The sequence below is a fragment of the Ochotona princeps genome, chromosome 28 (assembly GCF_030435755.1).
Source record: "Ochotona princeps isolate mOchPri1 chromosome 28, mOchPri1.hap1, whole genome shotgun sequence".
Lineage (NCBI taxonomy): Eukaryota > Metazoa > Chordata > Mammalia > Lagomorpha > Ochotonidae > Ochotona > Ochotona princeps.
This window is the reverse complement of record NC_080859.1, coordinates 2529717-2549615: the sequence shown is the minus strand read 5'-3', so window position 1 is coordinate 2549615 and position 19899 is coordinate 2529717. Positions and strand designations below refer to the sequence as shown.

General features: G+C 46.8%; 1 protein-coding gene across 1 annotated transcript in view; it reads right to left on the bottom strand.

Annotated features, from left to right (window-relative positions):
- Window positions 1–400: 400 nt before the first annotated feature.
- MSH3 (mutS homolog 3) overlaps window positions 401–19899 on the bottom strand; it is a 105863-nt gene continuing 86364 nt past the window's right edge. Inside the window, exons 23-26 of the mRNA XM_058656187.1 lie at window positions 10411–10597; window positions 8052–8181; window positions 2751–2922; window positions 401–1090 (exon numbers count right to left, since the gene is read on the bottom strand). Of these exons, the coding sequence (XP_058512170.1) occupies window positions 1000–1090; window positions 2751–2922; window positions 8052–8181; window positions 10411–10597 (580 nt within the window). The 3' untranslated portion in view covers window positions 401–999. The remainder of the gene's footprint in view (window positions 1091–2750; window positions 2923–8051; window positions 8182–10410; window positions 10598–19899) is intronic.

The window sequence follows — 19899 nt, the reverse complement described above, 5'->3', positions numbered from 1 at the left end:
TGCTGTGGGGACCACTGAGGACCACAGCCTCCAGAGGGGACCCAGGGTGCTCATTGGATGTAGGGGAACTACTGAGCTGAGCAGGGATAACGAACGGCTGGGAAACAAGGCCGAGCCCTTGCGCAAGATCCTATGTTTAGAAACTGAATGAACACATGGATCTGCACAGCCAGACTGTAACTGCTGTCAGAGTCCAGGGACGCAGTGGAGCATGTGTCACCCTGAACCCGCAGCCAGGGAGTGCTGTTACAAACCAACAGAGCGATGGTCTCGGAAAGTTCCAGAGCAGCCCGTTCAGCTCTGCACGCTGCTCTGGTGTGAGTGGCAAACTGGCTCCACGATTAAAACCAAAGGGTGACAGGCTATTTGAAAAAATTAAAATTCAGGACACACCACAATCTATAGCAAATACTCATTACATTATACTTTATTATTAGAACAAATGATGATTTCATCCAACACTCTTGAAGTGACTTAAAACCATGATGATGTTTCCTCTTCAGACAGCCCCATTCCTGCTGTGCGTTCACTGCTAAAAACCTGCAATGATTTCTGTTTAAAAAGAAATCCTGTGTTCATGGTAAACTGATGGCATTATAAAAATTACTTTACTTCAAGTAGAAAGGCTGATTCCTGCCAGAGTTACCCAGTTGCCAATTATCTGAACTGGAACAAAAAAAATGTCAAAATGTTTAGGTTACACTCCCAAAGCTCATGAACTGCTTTTTGCCTAGACTTGTGGTTTTATGCAAGAGGTTCTGATTTTTGTGTGAAACTTTCTGTCTGTGAAACTTAGGGTTACATAAAGGAAGTCTTACTATTCAAAAGGCACTGGGCTCTAAAACCCTGGGAGAGCAGGAACTTGAAAGCTGTCTTTGCACAAGGTAGAGCCCACAGGTGCACGCTGCGCTCACACCTCGCCCACACGGGCGTCACTGCAGGTATCCTGCACACTTGGACGCACCAGTCTCCGTATTCGGTGCACCGCAGCCAGGAAGTCTACAGCCTGTCTTGAAGCTCCTCTGTCCACTCCCGCAGATCTTGTGCACTGTGCGCTGCCCATAATTGTGTAAAGTACTTCAACCTTTTCCTGGAGGGAAAAAAAAAAACTAAAAAATTAGGTTAGAAATAAAACAGCAGGGGCAAATCCACCGTGTGGCCAGTTACGCAGAGCCTGTGGCCTGGGGATGGCAGGCCAGGACACAGGTTAGAAAGTGGTGGCCACAGCAGCCTTCTGGGGGACCAAGGTTACTAGGACCACTGTCGCCTCTGCTCCTACTAAGATCCCTCGAGTCAGGCAGGACAGAGGGTGACCAGCCCCTTCCTACTCTGTGGGGGATGTGTGTTTGTCTGCATGTACCCATGCCACCACACACACCCATCCAATTTGGGAAGAGAAAAGGGTAAGTGGCCAGTGCTAACACAGCCTACTTTTTTTCTTTTTCCTGGAGTGCAGTGGGTTTCTGAGCTCTGGAGCTGGAATATCTGAGTTCTAAAGACTGCTGCACCAACCAGCTGTGTGACCCTGGATCTTCTTTCCCTTGTTGGGGCTTGTTTCCCTGGTCAGCATGTGAGGATGCCAGTGGCGTCTAAGTCCCAGGGCTGGCCCTGGGGTGCAGTGCGTTAATGCACATAAGAACAGTTGCTGGCACTGTGTCTGGACTTCAGCAAACAACTGGGCAGGTTTCTTTCTGCACACAGCAAGTATGCAACCACATGGGCAGCTACAATGAATCCACAGCCAGGCCCACACCTGGGCTGGCTGCTTCGATCCGGCAACAGAACAGATTGTGATAAATCGATTTTAGTAAAAAGGTAATATAGCAATTAGTGTCCGGATAAATGATCAGATTCTATTCTGATGCAACCATCTCCTTGTTATGCAACATGTCAGTTGGAAGAGTTAAGATAAGAATCACTTGTGCTTTTCTGCCCTGGCTTTACAGGCGGGGCAGCAGCTTTAAGTGTAAGTCCTCCTCTTTTGCCACCATCTTCCACATGTATTTCGTGCAGTTAAGTTTTACTCTATCCCCATCCAGGAAAGCAATGAGAATTAAACAGAAGAGCTGAATTCACCTTTGGACTTTGCAGGGGACTCTGAGCTAGGTTTTTGGTTTCATTTTAATTTTTCAGAGATTGCTTTCTAGAAACATTTCCTACTGCACTGTCTGTAGCAGCAACAGACTGAAAGTGACTGTGCTCCTCCGTCTCTGATCTGACCCAGGGGAGAGGCCATGTCACCTGCACTGGCCTGGCTGGAAGGATGCTGGAGTGCAGGAGAGGAGGAAAGAAGCAGAGGCATGGAAGATGAGGGGCAGAGCACCCGAGTCAGCAGCTGCTTCCTGAACTAGAATCACAGGTGCCAACATGACAGCATCGCACGCTGGTCATGCCTCCCAGAACCAGATTATGTTTTCAGAGCAGCAGCCAGGGACCCCTGGCAGGCTAGATCTTCTTGCGGAGGGCATCTGTTCATTCAGGGCCACAGGCTGGTGACCAGGCTGCAACTCCCCACCCCAGCACACCAGACTTCCTGGGAAGAGCTGGGTGATTTACGTGGCCTGGCATTTTCCTGGGAGGCTTCTGCCCAGATCCACTCCTGCCACTGAGGCTGTGTGCGGGATGCATTCACACAGTACTCTGGGTGCCAGGGAGAAGAAGGGCAGGACAAGGAAGCAGTCATGGACATCCTCAGAAGCGACTTGAGGAGAGGGGCTGAATACTGTGCGGTGCATTGTCTGCAGACTGACCTTTTCGTGTTCACCAATCCTTCCAGCTCCTGCGACTTGCGGGCAGCTTTCTGCAGAACTTCCCCAGGGACATCTGCCAGCTTAGCCACATTCAGGCCATAGCTCCTGGCGGCAACCCCTCGGGTGATTTGATAAAGAAATGTGACGAAACCAGGGACCGGCTCCTCTTCACCTAGGAGACAAGGTGGTGTAGGGGGCAGGGAGAAAAGGGGCATTTTGCTTACTTCGCATCCTGAGTGGCTGGGGCTGGGCTTCCTGAAGTGGGTGGGCGTTGCTGCATGCCACCCAGGACCCACAGGGGACTGAAGGGATGAGCCCAGCCATGGGGAGCCAGGAGCTGCAGTGGGCCTCACGGCCAGAGGCTTCCCCTGAGCGCAGTGTTGCGGCTGAGGTGACTACAGGACCACAGCAGCTGGGGGTCCCTGCAGGGCTGCTGCGGCCTGTAGCTGCCACCTGGCCCTGCCTTGGGTGTCCCCAGCACACACCTCCCCAGTGCCAATCTCAGACTCTGGTCCCTGGCTGCCACACGTGTTCAGACACACGAGCCTTCAACTTTGAAAGAACCGGGATAAAAGGACAGGCAAGAAATGCTGGGACAAGGCTGCAAGGTGTCGTCAGTCATCAATCAAAAGCACCTCCGGATTACATGTAGCTTTTCCTGTGAATCCAGCATGACTGCGCCATGTGGTAAAAATGGCCGATATACTTCGTGTTTGTAACCGCTTTGGCCGCTAAGGACAGACCCCGTAAGCTTACCAGGAGTATTTTCTCATGTGTTGATAAATATGCATGCTTTCCTTCTCTTATTAGGAAACACTGAAAAAGTTGAAAACCTAAATACAACAGGGAGCAGCACAATGGAATTTTCCTTAGCCTCCTCTCAGAGTTCGGCAGCAAACAGCTTTCTAAGGGGTGGGTGCTGGAAGTGGGAGGAGGAATTGCAGGCTCAGACCTCCACGACAAAGCACTAAGAATACCTCCTGCCTCCAAATAAAGCTCAGGGAACACAAAGCGCAGGTGAGCAAGTGGGCGGGGAGAGGGGAGGGAAGGGCACGCAGGGAGAAGCCGGTCCTGTGAAGCCTCGGTGCTCACACAGCAGAGGCAACCCTTCCTCCCTGGAGTCTGTCCCTTCACCTGGGCTTAGCTTAACTGATCTTCCCACCCCAGGCCGCCCTGGCTGCCGGAACCCCCATCCCCATTGCTGGTCCTTACCAATCAGACTCATCTGTCAGTCTATCCCTCTGCCTAGAGCCTACTTGTTAGGGGCTGGGCAATAGTTTGGATACCTTCTAAGGGCCCATGTATAGAGGGCCTGGCCCCCAAAGTCTTACACCAATGGGTTTTATTTATTTATTTATTTGAAGATTCACTTTTTATCTGAAAGACAAGGAGACAACAGAAAGATCCTGTACCCATGAGTTCACTCCCAAGTGGCCAGGGACGGGCAGGCTCTGCTGCCTTCCCAAGTACAAGCAGGGAGTTGGATCAGAAGTGGAATAGCCAGGGCTCGAACCAGGACTCAAATGGGATGCTAGGGTTGCAGGCAGCAGTTTAATAGACTGCACCTCAGCACCGGCCCTGATATGGAAGGGCTGAGGCCCTGGGGCTGCCTCTGGAAGGCTGTTCGTAAGAGGGCTGGTTAGACAGCTGCTTGGCCCAGCTGCTCCCTCTCTGCTTCCTGGCTTGCCGGGTGATCCTCCTACTTGGATGCCCACCCATCCCCTCATTAGATGCCACATCAACGGGCCACCTCAACTGGCACTACGGGCTCTCAACACCATGAACAAAACAAACCCTTTCCTGTGTGTGTGTGTGTGTGTGTGTTTGTATTTTGTTACCAAACACTTGCTTTTTCAGATTCCGTTTTCCATGAACTTTGTGAAATACTCTCCTGTACAGAGATAGCTGTAACAGTGCTTGTTATATATAGTTGTAAAACAGCACGGAACTACACAACATGTGACACTGCCCAGCTTGCCTCGGGAACACGTCTCAGTGCAACCGAGGTGAGGTCCTCACCATACGCTGGCTCCCGTTCTGGTACAAGCTAGGGTAAGGTGGTGACGCCAGTCCAGCTGCGCCCGCCTCAGGGGGCTGCCTCAAGACCATCTCCCCTCGAGGTGGGGCAAGTAGGTGTGCACAGTACAGACACACAGAGGCAGAGGAAGCCACAAGAGAGAGACAAGGAATAAAAAAACCTCACTTCTGCACAACCTGACACAAAGTCTTGGTGAGGACTCATCTACTTAGAAGCTATTACCCTGTGTTAAGTGGAGATCATTGAGAAGTTGACCTGGCACTGTTTGGAGGCAGTGAGGGTATCAACTGGTGTTTCTGCTCACTACAGGGAAAGTGAGCCCAACTCACTCCACGGCTCCACTTCTCCTGGCAGCCACCACAGCTTTAGTGTCCCTCAAAGGTCTGTTGGGACTGTAGGCCTGGTTTCCAGGCAGGAGATCTCGTGGAAGTGGGGCCTGGTATGGGCGTGCCTGTGGGTGGCTTCTTGGTAGTTCTTCCCAGGGGACTGTAAAGAAAGTGTGAACTTGGCCCCACCCACTCGCTGTCTTAGTTGCAGACCTCACTGTTTGGAGCAAGCATTTAGGTGATGCAGACTGGGGGTATATCCTGCCATAGGGCCTGGGCTCACTTGGAGCAGGCTCTGAGGTGACACAGCCAGGGGATACACCCTGCCACAGAGCCTGGCTATAACCCTTGGACTTGGAATCCCTAAAACAGTCAGCTAAATAAGCAATAATCTTTACAATGCAGGGTCAACTGAACACCATGGCAATGATTATCACGACAGACACTGATCAAATAACTCCTGAAGTCATTTTTGGGGTGGATTCATAACAATTTAGATGTGGGTTAAAAGTAGAATGACTTGTCCAAGTCTTTTACAGACATGAAATGTGTTACAACATGGTTTCCTGACTGCTGGCCTATTATTTTAAACAGACCAGTAGAAGATACTCTGGATGGCAGAGTAGGCTGGAAGTCACCCAAAAGGCCTTTGGGCATTTTACTGGTGACCCACGTGATGGCCGCTGACCTAGCAGAGCAGTCGGGTTAGGGGTAATACATGAAACACAGCTATAACACCGGAAATCAGGGAATAAAAAAGTGGGGCTGCAAAAGTCTGAGTAGAAATGATTTTCAATCTAGAATTCCAGTCCTGCATGAACCATAAGGTAGAAGGGCCTTTCCATTCATCAGAGTCTCCTTTAGATGATGTTAGCAGCTGTTTATCTGACATCTAAGAAACTCCTGGCATTATAAAGAATTAAACCTCAACCACTGAAATCAGGAATGGAATCCTCAGGCACAACTTGAAAAGTAGAACTGATTGACCCGAAGTCATCCGTACCTCCTTTCCTTCTAAGGACTGGTTTCAGGACAAGCATGTGACTCAGTTCTGAAAACGAGATGTGACAATCCCACGACACTAAAAGGCATCTGAGAAAAAGCTCCCTTGTTCACAGGAGCAGCGGGTCTTCTCTCTCCTTGGGACATAACCAATGTGCCAGTGACGCCTAGCAGCTGCAGTCATCCTGCCACCAGCCTGGTCTACAGCTGGCCAAGCAGGGAGATCACACACAGGAAGAGCTGAGCCCACCCTGGCTAGGTGACAGAAACGCTGAGGCTCCTCGTGCAAGCCAGGGCCTGAGTGTTTTACTTTCAATCAAATGCACAAGAGGGAAGGTTAGAGACTTGCCAGGGTACTTGGCCAGCAACTGGTGGCAGCCTGCAGACAAGCAGGGGTAAGGGGCTCTGGGCAGCACCACGTCACCCTGGGGAGCAGGGAGCAGGCAGCTCTGGGCAGCAACAACTCCAGGGAACAGGCGGCAAGGGGATCTGGGCAACAGTGGGGATAAGTTGGAACCAGTCTATCCAATCACATGGAGACACAGTGAGAGCAGCAGGGGACAGGGAGACTTAGCACAGCCTCAAAAATAACATCATGGGCAAAACCACAGTCATTCTCATCTTCCCGAAAGTACCATGTGCAAAGTGCTCATCTCCATACTTGGCTCGCCAGCAAGACTTACCCACAACCGTGCAAGCAACGACTGAATGAAACAGAACAAAACATGGAGTGACATGCTGGGAGGACAGAGGGAGGGAAGGCCTGAGACTCCTGACTGACACCACGACAAGCCCAGAGGCCATGTCTACACTGATGGATCTGTTTACACAGAGGCGGGAGAGGGGATACAGCGCTGAGAAACAGGACAGGAGCACTGCCTTGGGGCTGGGATGGCGCAGAGAGCAGAAGCTCCCAGCACGAGCCTTTTCACATCATTTAATTTTTAGAAGTTACATTCATGGATGAAATTTTAAATTGATATGGTGGCAGAGCACCTCAGGGGAAGGCTGGCCGTGGGTTCGGAGTCTGGTACTCCGTGGTCCTGATGGACCCCCTCCTGCCCGCTGTCCCGGGAGCTGCAGCCGACAAGCCTCTCACCACCTGCAGCAGGATAAGCAGCTTGTGCACGAAGGGATTTACAGCGTGTCTGCACTGGCCAATATTAAGTGGATCTGGGGCCAATGTTTGGTTTTATTTGGACCAGTTACCCATTTCTTTTTCACGTCCATCCTTATTACTTTTCCAAAACAAAATGTGGACTCAGAAGTATCTTGGAAAATGGATTTTCCACTGTAGTGCACAACTGTACGAACCACCATGGGCCCACAGGCTGAAGCTTCGAAAAGAAACTAATGAACAGGAGCAAAATATGCTGAAGCCCAATGGGCAACTTACGGTCCTTTTTTTGCATAAAATTTCTCATTTCTGTGACACCAGTAATAGCTGGGAGGATGGGGGAGACGCTGTAGACACCTCCTCCCCCGTAGTTCTAGAAGAGCAAAACAGGAAGGACCAGGAAGTCAGCTGTGGGCTGTTGGCTCAGTTTAATCTCAGCCCAAAAGGCAGGTACAGGCAAGGCACCTCTGGCCTGAGGAAGTCTCCTGCAGCACCAAGCTAAAACGTATGCCCAGTGCAGAATGTGGCCCTTAGTGAGCAGTTCTGGGGGAAAATCCTGGGCTTGTGGACTATGATTAACAATGCTCTACACTGTCAAGATGAATCATGCGACGTGTCAGGGGCCAAGAAGCCCCCCGCTTGTTGAAGAGGAGGGGATCCAAAGCTTAGGAAAAACACATCTGGACACATGTTACATATAACTGAAATCCACAGCTTCCCTTGCTAGCAGGCAGTAAAGCGATGCTCCTCTGAGTCTGAGTCTTAAGGCAGGAACGGTCGTGCGAACCTCCCTGTGCCCACTGCAGGGACTTTCATACCTGGGTCCTGTCTGGGTTCGTCCTCGGCGACCAGGAATCCCATGTGGTAATTGCCCACTTGTTGTGAGTAATGTTTTTCCAGTTCACAAACTGGTGGGTAATGGGTGACAAACAGCGTGAGGGACTTCACCTAAAGCAGTAAGATATACAAGTGTTATTTGTACATTTGTATTTCATGAACAATTTGCTGCAACTTTCTGTTTTGAATTTAAAAAGTCGGGGGCGAGTTTTTGAAAAATTTCAAACTTCGAAAAGCTCCAAGAAAAGTACAATGGACATGTACATATTGTGCATCTAGACACCAAAATAAGACTTCTGCCACAGACCCCGTCTTTCCTCACACCCCCTTAGTCCTGGGCATGTGGAGCTACACACAGCATATCCCTAAATCCTTCAGATTCCAAATGCACATTCTCCTACAGCACGAGTCACCACACTGAGGAAACGCACTACCACAGAACAGAGCTGACACATTTCCTTAATTGCCAGGATAGTGTTTCTTTTTATTTTTCTCCCCTTTTTGTTTGGGATCTTTTGACACTTTGGAAATATCAAGGAAAATCGTTCTACATAATGTCCTTCAATCTGGGCCTGTTAGCTCCTGGAGTCTAGTTTAAACATTAGTGCCAGGAATATTCCACCCGCAGGGGTCATGCACCCTTTCCAATGTGACATCAGGAAGGCGCAGTAGTCAACCGGACCCTTTTCAGATACTGAACAATGACGCAGTCCAGGTGAGCGTCCAGCAGATGGCGTCACTCCACAGGCCCAAGTCTTCTTTTTCACTGATAAGCAACCTGTGCTGATGTATCAATAAACTGTCTCAAGGTCCTGCCCCAACAACCTTTCACCTGCAGGTCTGACCATCCACAGGCCATATTGGCCTGAATCAGGTATTGTTATGGTGGTTCTGACTTATGGAAAATACTCTGCACATTGATTGGCTCATTCTCAGTCAAGTCAAAGTTAAGTTTTGTCTCAGTGGCATCTGCATGGATCTGTGATTTAATGTACATCATTTTAAGGCATCTGCTATGTATCTGGCAAACCTGGATCTCGAGGAACATTAACCCTGATCTTGGTTCAAAACGAGCAGAAGGGGAGTGATGAAATCAAAGAGACTCCGTTTTTTATTCACCTGCCACCCACTTTACTGAGAGCAGCACTTGTGGGCAGAGACCCAGGGTCTGTCTGGGCTGTTCTTTCGGTGCGCAGGGGCGGAACCTCACTTTCCCTTTCTCTCCTGGAATGCTCTCCCCATGCCATGAGCATAAATGGCAACGTGAAATTAAAGGCTTTATCCAGAAATCTGACAGAGGGCTTACAGTTTCTAGTCCAGTACTTAAGACGACAGGAAGTGGCCAGTCCAGCTGGACATGTAAAAAGGAAAGCAGTGAAAGATCAACAACCCTTCTGAAATCTATTAGAGTGAGGTCGTCACAACAGACCGCTGCCTTCAAGGTCAGAGACAGGTGGACAGAGGCAAAGATTCAATTTCCTGACTGAAAGCCACGAGTAGAGATCTAGGGAAAACCAGCGGCAGGACAGAAAACCTGTGGGCAAGCCTGGAGTTAAAACTCCAGGGAACCCAGTCATGGTGGGAGTGGCAATGCGGACAGGAGGGCACACCTTCCAGGGGACCAGCCACGGGGGTTGGGAGGGTGGGAGGGCACAGCTGCCTGAATTTCATCTCCAGGAGTTTGACCTGCTTCTCAATCCTGGAGGAAACGATCCTGTGCCTCCACCAGCAGCAGGAGGACCCAGAAGACCTCGGGAAGACACCAGAGCAGTCTGTCCCTGGCAAGGCTCGACCACAGAAACAGCTATCTCACCAGGGTGGACACTGCTGGCAGAGCCTAACGGACAGAAAGCCCTAACACGGCCCCACTAGGCTTTCACCCTAACAGGAGCATGAGGGGCCACTGAGAATTTCTCAGTGCAGAGGCACACGCTCACCAGGACTGGAGACGCGCCCACTCCCTAACTCCTGACCACCACATTACCAAAGGCCACTGACAGCAGCTCTTGTTACCCTATATGTCACAGACAGCTATCATGAATTAAAAGCATACCAAAAGTCTAAAGAACACAGTGTTGCACAAAGCCCTATGATTATAGTTGATAAGAATGCATGGTACATTTCAATTTAATTAAGAGCACAAATTCCAAATGTCTCAACAAGACAGCAAGGTTATGGAAGTGTTGACTGCTTTCATTTAAACATTCCACACTATTTATATATTATCTCTCTATGTATATATCAAAACACCATATTGCACCAATAATTACAATGCATATAATTATGACTGTCAATTAAAAAATGATATTAATGTTTTTAAAAGGCAAGCAGGGCACTTACATCTCTAATAAAATACTCTAGAGTGGCATAGGCGATGGCGATCCCGTCATGAGTGCTGGTGCCCCTCCCCAGCTCATCCAGGATGACCAAGGACTGTGCTGTTGCCTTCCGGATAATTCCTGCTGTGTCGGTTAGTTCTTCCATAAATGTGCTCCGCCCTTTATATATGTTGTCTGCAGCACCCATCCTACACATACAATGAAAACAGCGTGGTTTTCTTCTGTTTCTTATTAGGAAGCCTAACAGCATTTCACAATCAATGAATACGAAAGATTCCTACGGATCAGTCTATTTCAACCCACAAATACTTGAAATTATACTAAACAAGAAAAACATGATTGGCTGCTCCATTTTGGATTCATTTTTCTGTTAAAAGGTTGTGAAAAGCAGCTGAGATGGCCCAAGTGCTTGGGTTCCTGCCCTCCTCATGGGGCATCTGGAGAATGTTCCTGGCTCCTGGCTTCCACCTGCCCAGCCCCAGGGCCATCTAGGAAGCAAAGGATTTTCTGTCTGCCTCTCCCCCTCTCTGAATTATTCCGACTTCAATTTTGCTTTTAGGGACCGCCATGATGGTGTAGAGGCTAAATCCTTGCCTTGCACACATCGGGATGCCACAACAGTGCCAGTTCATGTCCCAGCCACTCCACTTCCCATCCAGCTCCCTGCTTAAGGCACGAGAAAGCAGTAGAGGACAGTCCAAAGCCTCGGGCCCCTGCACCCATATGGAAGACCCACAAAAACTCCTGGCATTAAACTGGCTCAGTTCCAGCCATTGTGGCTATTTGGGGAGTGAACCAGCAGAAGGAAGATTTCGTTTTCTGTCCCTCCTTCTCTCTGTATTAACTCTGACTTTCCACATACATAAAGGAAGAAAGAATTGGACCGCAAGCACTGAAGGGTGTCTCTATTGTGAGGCATGTTAGATCCCACCACAGGGGAGCCCAGAAGGATCGTTGTATTTATACTCAACTGCAGCAAACAACAGAAGAGAACTCTTTGGGCTTCACCTTAAAGCTGTTTGCTCTGAGAAGACAGAAGGCCACAGTTACGTGATTAAGAAAAAACTCAGTCTGATATTTTTAGGAGTGGCGACTGACTAATCTATCTAATCCCCTCCTCCCTCCTTGCCTATAGCCCTCATATAGGTCAACTGAGCTTACAAAGGCATCAGTGGAGACAAGAAATTATTGCTTTTTTGAGTCACATTCTAAAATCAAGAACAGTTGATGTGTTTTATGGGATCTCGAGATGATCTTCCAGCTGCCGCTCACGTCTAGCAACGAGCTCGAGTCGCGACCGCCGGCCTTCCGCAAGGGGGCTGCTAGTCCACGGAGAGCTGCAGTTAGCAGGCACGCATCGATAAGCACTTGTGACTTTAATTTTACAATTAGTAAGTAAAAGCAATGGTAAGTTACATTGCATCAAGACTGCTGGATACATTTTTTGTGCTTTTGAAAAACAAAATCTGGGATAAAATATATACAAGGGTACTTCAAAAGGTTCATGGGAAAATGGGATTTAAAGAAAATTTACGTGGGTGGGTGTTTGGCACAGGAGCCAACATGCTGGCTGGGACATCCCACCCCTTTGGTGTGCCTAGGTGTAAGCTACACCGCCACTTGCGATGATGGCTTAAGGCATTGTTTCTCTGCCAGGAATGGGGGAGACCAGCTTGAGTGCCGGTCTTGGTCAGGCCCAGCTCCAGCTGTTGCAGGCACTTGTGGAGTGACTCAGTGGATAGAAGACCTCTCTCTTTCTCTGTGACTTTCAAATAAAATGAAAGTAAGTAAACACATAAGGTTTTACAAGCTACATTTAGAGTAACCAGGCATTTGGCATCAGGCATAATCACAATGTTGTGTGGCCATGGCCACCATCCACTGCTAGAACCTTTCCATCTTCTGCTCTGCTTCCTGTCTCTGTGAACTTGCTTATCCTACACATCACATGTCAACAGAATCATAACAAATTTCTGTCTTCCAAGTTCTGTGTATAGAATTTGCAAGTGAGCCTATTTTGCTTTTTTTTTTTTTTAAAGATTTATTTTTATTACAAAGTCAGATATACAGAGAAAGGAGGAGAGACAGAGAGGAAGATCTTCCATCCGATGATTCACTCCCCAAGTGAGCCGCAACGGGCCGGTGCGCGCCGATCCAAAGCCGGGAACCAGGAACCTCTTCCGGGTCTCCCACGCAGGTGCAGGGTCCCAATGCATTGGGCCGTCCTCAACTGCTTTCCCAGGCCACAAGCAGGGAGCTGGATGGGAAGTGGAGCTGCTGGGATTAGAACCGGCGCCCATATGGGATCCCGGGGCTTTCAAGGCGAGGACTCTAGCTGCTAGGCCACGCCACCGGGCCCCTATTTTGCTTTCTTTCTAAAACTTGACAGTGGTTCCGATTTGCCTCACCATAAATATTTGCAGAATTTCCCTGGTATTAGTGTTTCTGCCTATTTTCCTTTGTATATTACATATAATTTCATAGAAGAATAACAATATGCTAAATAAGTATCTTAATCTCTATAAAAATGGTAGAACAGGGCCCAGTGTGGTAGCCTTGCAGCTAAAGTCCTTGCCTTGTACGTGCCAGGATCCCATATGGGTGCCAATTCTAATCCCAACAGCCCCGCTTCCCATCCAGCTCCCTGCTTGTGGCCTGGGAAGGCAGCCGAGGACAACACAAAGCCTTGGGACCTTGTACCCATGTGGGAGATTCAGAAGGGGCTCAGGGCTCCTGACTTTAGATCGGCTCAGCTCTAGCTTTTGCAGCCATTTGGGCAGGGAATCAACAGATGGAAGATCTTCCTCTCTGTCTCTCCTCTTCACTGTATATCTGACTTTCCAATAAAATTAAAAATGATAGAACAAGAAAAGAAAATTCAAGTCCAAGAAGAAAAGCTACGAAAGAATACCAAAGACTGAAAGATAATTGGGCACCACATGGCATTTAAAAGGCACAACAAACATTAAGCATCAAATCTCTTTTTGTTAAACAAAAACACCAATCCACGGAGAGAGTGAATTCACAAGTGATTTCCCACTAAATGTGGGCGTTTTTGAGAAACCCTCAATGGCCAGACACCTCAGTGCTGCCCAGGTGGTGAAATTACAGTTGATTTAAGGCTTTTCCTTTTTGAGCTTTTCTACAGTGGTTTTAAATTTTGCAGGATGAATAAACACTATTTGTGTAATTGGAAAACAAGTGGTATTTTAAAAATAAATGGTGCATTTAAAAACACTTCATTCCATATTGCAGCATTACATTATGACAAGGCAGAATGAACAGTAATTACCAGCTTTCTTCTAGCAAATTTGCTTTATTAGTATTGATTTAATTAGTCAAGAAAAATGTTTCTTTCTTAGCACAGTCTTTTCCCTAATAGTTGCAATCAGACCACACTGAAGTGTTTAAATTTACTTCATAAAAGTTACGGAAATAATTAACTACAACCTCACCGTAGTGATCTTTTGACTCCAATGCAAATATTGTGAGGAACCCAGAAATTAACCTAGAAAAATGCCAAACCTGTATTGACTCACAGAGGTCAAAGTTCACTACCTACCTACAAAGCAGCAGTTAGCTACTTAAGAAGGAATGGGCAGGGGTTCTCCTGTCAAAGGAAATTCACAGAGTTGGCTGCGAAAATCACCCCGACATGGCCAGTAAAAGACTCTATGAGCAAGTCCCAAGGCCAGTAATGGAAAAGACCAGAACAAATGCTCTTTGTCAACGTTAACTGTGTCTGGACTGGAGCACAGACAACTCAGGCTGCAGAGGAAGACAAGACTATACAGTCACCACGACCAAGATTCAGCAGATTAACCAAGAAGACATAGCAGGTAACTCAGCATGATCATGGCTCATACACAGCATGACCCTCATCCTCATTTTTCTTCTTGTTAGAAAGTGAGATCAATACAATGCTCCTTAAACTGGTCACATGTTGGAGTCACCTACAGAGATTCTAAAAAATAGAGTTCAAGGAGAATTTTCCTATTATTGTCTGCAAGACAATAAATCCATAATATCAAAAAGAACTGGTAAGATTAGAGCAGAAATGAATGAAACTGAAAACAGCAAAGCAACAGAAAAAAAAAATCAACAAAACCAAAGCTACTTGTTTGAAAAGATCAATGAAACCAACACACCTCCGGCAAGACAGCCAAGAAGAAAAGAAGACATGAATTTCTAACACCAAAAATTAAAAATGAGACCTCACTACTGACCCGGTGGATTTAAGCATAGTAAATTATGGTAATCTAGACGAAACAGGTGAACTACTTCAAAGACACATCTGCCGAAACTCACACAAGGAAAGAGAAAGTCTCAATAAGCTATGTCTGCTAAAGAAATGAATAATTAGCAACCTTCTAAAACAAAGCTCCAGGCACAAAGGTCTTCACTGGGGAATTCTACCAGATTACTTATCTACAATGTCTTTTACAAGAAAGAAATAGAACATTTATCACTCCAGAACTCCTTTCCTTCCAAAGCAGACAAAGATAGCATAAGAAAATTTCAGATCAACATCTCCCATGACTGTAGATTCTGATCAAATGGGATTTACCTCTGATATGCAAAGCTGGGTCAACAGTGGAAACACGTCGTTGAGAATGTGTATTGACATGAGTGTAATCCATCACATTAAAGGTTATGGAACAATTACATGATCATATCCACAGATGCAGAGAAAGCACCGGAACAGCCATTCATAATGTCAGGAATAAAGGAAAAAGCCTTCTAGCTGTCAAAACACATTAACTGTCACTGGCATGATGAAGGCTGGGAAACTCAGAGCATTCTCATCGGGATTAGGAACAAGCAAAGGAGTCTGCTCTCACCACTCCTATTCATCACCATACTGGAAGTCTCGGATACTGCAATAATAAGAAAAGGGAGAAAAGTCATGTGGGCCAGAGATTTATTCACAGATGACTTGACCATCTGTGCTGAACACACAAAAACTGACCATAAAAACTCCCGGAAATTGTCATCACAGCAAGGCTTTAGGAAACAAAGTGAACATGAAAAAGTCAATTGCTTTCATAACTGCCAGCAATAAAGTAGCATTTGAATTTTAAGTTGCAGCACCATTTACATTACCAAAGCAAAATAAAAACCACGTCTCCATTCTTAGAAAACAGGAGAAAATCAAGATGAAGAAAACTCAGATTTCTCATGAAAGAATTTTAAAAGGGTCAAATAAATGGAAATCAGACTTGATATTGTCAAGATGTTGGTTCTCTCCAAGCTGACTGATATATTCAACGCAATAACAAACAAAATCCCAGCACAGGACATTATGGAATCAGCAAATTGATTCTAAAGTCTACATGGAGCCCCCAGACCCAGATTAATGAGCATAACACCGAGGAGGAAGGAGGGTGACTGACACTGATTACAAGCCTTACCATCTGACTCGTGATGAAGCCCTGTAGCACACACGTAAGAATACAGAGACACACAGCACAACGCAACCAACAGTCTCAGTCATTGTTACTGGGAAAATTGGACACCCACATGCAAAAAGGAACCCAAACAGATGCCACACTCTTCATAAAAATGAGTTCCAAATGGATCACAGAGCTGAACCTGAAAGCACAACTACAAGACTCCTGGAATATGACAGAAAAGCTAGAGACCTTCAGACACAGTAATGACTTTGATGGTCACGAGTGAACGAGGGATAAACTAGACTTTATTAGTAAAGTATTTTGATTTTGTAAAAAACAGTAAGAGGACAATGAGAAGTAGGCCACTGAGTATGAGAAAATATTAAAAAGACACTTCAGAGAAAGAACTGTTGTCCAAATTTACAAAGGATTCTTAAGACTCAATAATAAGAAAATAACCAGAGAGAAAATGAATGGAAGATCTTAACAGATACCTCAAGAAACAAGATACAGATGGCAAATAAACTTAGGAAAAATGCTCCACATCCTATGTCATTAGAGAGACAAAAATTCCAACAGGGAGACACCACCTGCCAGAATGGCGAAAACTGGACATGGACACCACCAAATACAGGGGTAATCAGAACTCCCATTCCTGACACAAGCAGAAAAGTCCAGCCACTTTGGAAAGCATTTTGGTGGTTTCTTACAAGACTAAACATATTCTTACCATATGACCCAGTGACCATGTTCCTTCACATTTACCTAAAGGAGTCATAAATATATTAAATATGCAAAACCCACACAGCAGCTTTATTTATAATTGTCAAAGTTTAGATGCAGGGGTCAGCACGGCAGTGCTACTGGTGCTGTGACAATACTTATATGACAAAAAGTGCTTACATCACAGAACATTCCATAGCAAGAGGGACTCAGGGGTACCAATGTGTCACTGTAGGATCATCAGTTACAACAAACAAACCCCTTTTGTGTAGGGTGTTGACAATGAGGAAGAACAAAGGGGTATCTTGGAATTGAAGTTCAACCATCACTTCATCAATACTCAGAAGCACAATGAAGCCAGGGGAATGACCTGAGGCATCTGAATCAGATGTGCTCTTTAAACTAGATGGAAGTGATGCAGGCAAACTTTCCAGGAGCTCTGAGCAGGCATTCTGGGTACTCCTAACCGAACACAAAGACGGAGACGCCAGGCTCTCAAGCAGACAAAGCAGGAGTTACTGAACAAACCAGGAGACACCCACCACAAGGCAACATTTCTGCTGCCAGTAACATCTTAACTGACTCACTCAGGAAATGTCACCCATGTAGTTTTTGTGCTGGTATTTACTGCTGGTTAAGAGGACATGCACTGATTCAAGATGTTTTCCTTTGGTCTGCTGAAGAACGTATTTTGCTTAGACACAATACTCTACAGTAGGTGCTTGACAAATATTTTCATAAGTGAGCTAAATTGGGTAAACACATCAATTATCATCCACACCAGTCAAAAGCAAACATTCAAAATAATCCCACTTAAGAACATAAATGCCAGTCCCATCACAGTAGCCTAATGCTTAAAAGTTTTCACTTTGCAACCACTGGGATCCCATATGGGTGCCGGTTTGTGTCCCTGCTATTCCACTTCCCATCCAGCTCCCTACTTGTGGCCTGGGAAAGCAGTCGAGAATGGTCCAAAGCATTGGGCCCCTGCACCTGTGTGGGAGACCTGGAAGAACCTCCTGGCTCAAGGCTTTGGATTGGCGCAGGTCTGACCATTGCAGCTACCCAATGGACGAAAGATCTTTCAGTCTCTCCTTTTCTCTGTAAATCTTCCCAATAAAAATAAATAAATCTTAAAAACCAACCAACCAACCAACCAAGAATGCCCAGTGCCTTTCACCTCCCTCTCAGGACAAATGTAACAGCACCCTTCTGAGCACACGGCATCCCTGATGCTGCAGCCAGATGAGAGCTCAGATGGGGTGCATTCCTGGAAATTAACTGGGAGCTGCTCATCGCAAAGGTCCCTTTCCATCTAATATTTAATTGATGTAAATCGAAGTAGATAATGCCAACAGAAGAGGCCGATTGATTTGTTTATTTCAAACTACTTTCTAACCAGACTGCTTTTTGAAAATTTAATTACTGAGTACTTAATTACTGAGTCTAAAAGCCTGACATTCGTCAGGATAACAAACCACGAATCTTACCTCAGTAGACACACTCAGGGTGATGAGTGCATGCATCACAATACACGGATATAAATATACCAATTAAAGCCAAAGGTACAACGAGACTTTAAAAAGTTTATAAAAAATGCACATTATGAAGAAGCAACACATGGATTTCAATTTTATTAACATCAAAACAAACAAGTTTTAATTCTATTTTTGAAAGCTTTTGGAAGCATAATGCTATGCTTGCCAGAATTCTACTTCAAAAAAATAAATAAATAAAAGCTTGAACTCCTTTGTCGGAACACAGCCCCTACATGTGAGCACAAGAACCACGATATGGAGCAGCTCAGACCAGGCCAGAGGAAGATACCCACCATCATACATATGGCATAGGTGGGGGGCAGACCAGGCTGAACCCGTTCACATCAACTGCTGGCAAATCCAAGCACCAGCATAGAGTGTGGGTCAGGCCAGTTTCGGTTGCAACACATACCAGTGCACATTAAGGAATGCCAAGTTGAGGTGAGCCGTACCAGATGTGGTTGCAGCACCCAAACAGCACACGTGAGAACCGGGGGGTTGGGGGGAGGAGGCAAAGCCAGCAGGGGAATGCGGGCTCCCCTGCTGGACAACTACTTCCATTGGAGAGCAGGAGTTGGGATGGGGGCAGACCAGACCAGGCAGGGCTACTACACCTGTGGGCCTCATGTGAGCTAGACTGAGGAAGGGCCAGATTGGGCTGACTGTTCTGACTGGTACAAGCAAAAATTAGAGTGGGTAAGGGTTGGTTGGGCTTTGCCACATCATCAGATGGCAGAGGCTGGCACTGGGGGCTAATTATGTTAAGTTAAATGCCTGTACCACCTGGAGAGTACATAATCTGGAAGTTGGAGTGGCCTGGGAGGGAGATAGTGGGCACCTCCCTCATGGGTTACCACTCCCACTGGAGAGCACAAAAGCCAGGATGGGCAGGGGTGGCTAGACAGAAAGGCACCTGCCAGTATATGTGTGGGCTGGATAGTAGGCTGGTTGGGTTGAACTAGGCTTCAATGCCCATTGACAAGTACGAGAGCTAAACGGGATGTGGGACAGACTGAACCAGCCTGCGGCACATACTGGCATGCGTGAGAACCAGGGTAGGGAGCAGGCCTGGTGGGGATTAAGGGGAGTTGCCCAACTAGGCTGCAGCTCCCACTGGTTTGCATGAGGACCGAGTACGAAGTGGGTAGGATTGAGCTGGACTACAACACACATTGGTTCAAGTGGAAGACAGGGCTGAAAACAGAACTGGTCTAGCAACTGCAACAACCAGCATGTGCATAAGCTGAGTGGGGTGACAGACTGTGCCGGACCCTGTACTGGCACACTCACACAAGAATCAGATATAGGATCATCTCAGATGAGGTTTCTTTGGAGATCCCGTCAAGTGAATGGCTGATCTCAGAACCCCAACCAGGAAGAGACTATGTCAGCCAGTGGATTCTGAATAGGTTTCATCGCGATTGGAACAGTGAGATTGGCAGCAATTCAGACCTGTTGAACTATCAAAACTGCTTGAGCAGGACCTTCAGAGCATGCCTCACATCGGGGACCTGGGATGGGTGGGAGGCTGGGTGGGGCTTTTCCCTTTGTTTCTCCCCTGACCCCAGATACAGGGGAAAAAATGATATTAGTGTGGAAATAATGGTATTACCCATTTTCCTGTAGCCCTTGACCCTTTGTACCCTAATCAACTAAGTGAGATTATTAAAAAAAAAAAAGGCTTGGGGTAGGCATTTAGTCCAGTGGTTAAAACATGGAAGTAGTCGTCATGGCGTAGTGGGTTATGGCATCGCTCGTGATGCCAGTATCCCATATGGTGCCAGTTCAAGTCCCAGATTTTCCACTTCTGATTCAGCTCTCTGCTAATGGGCCTGG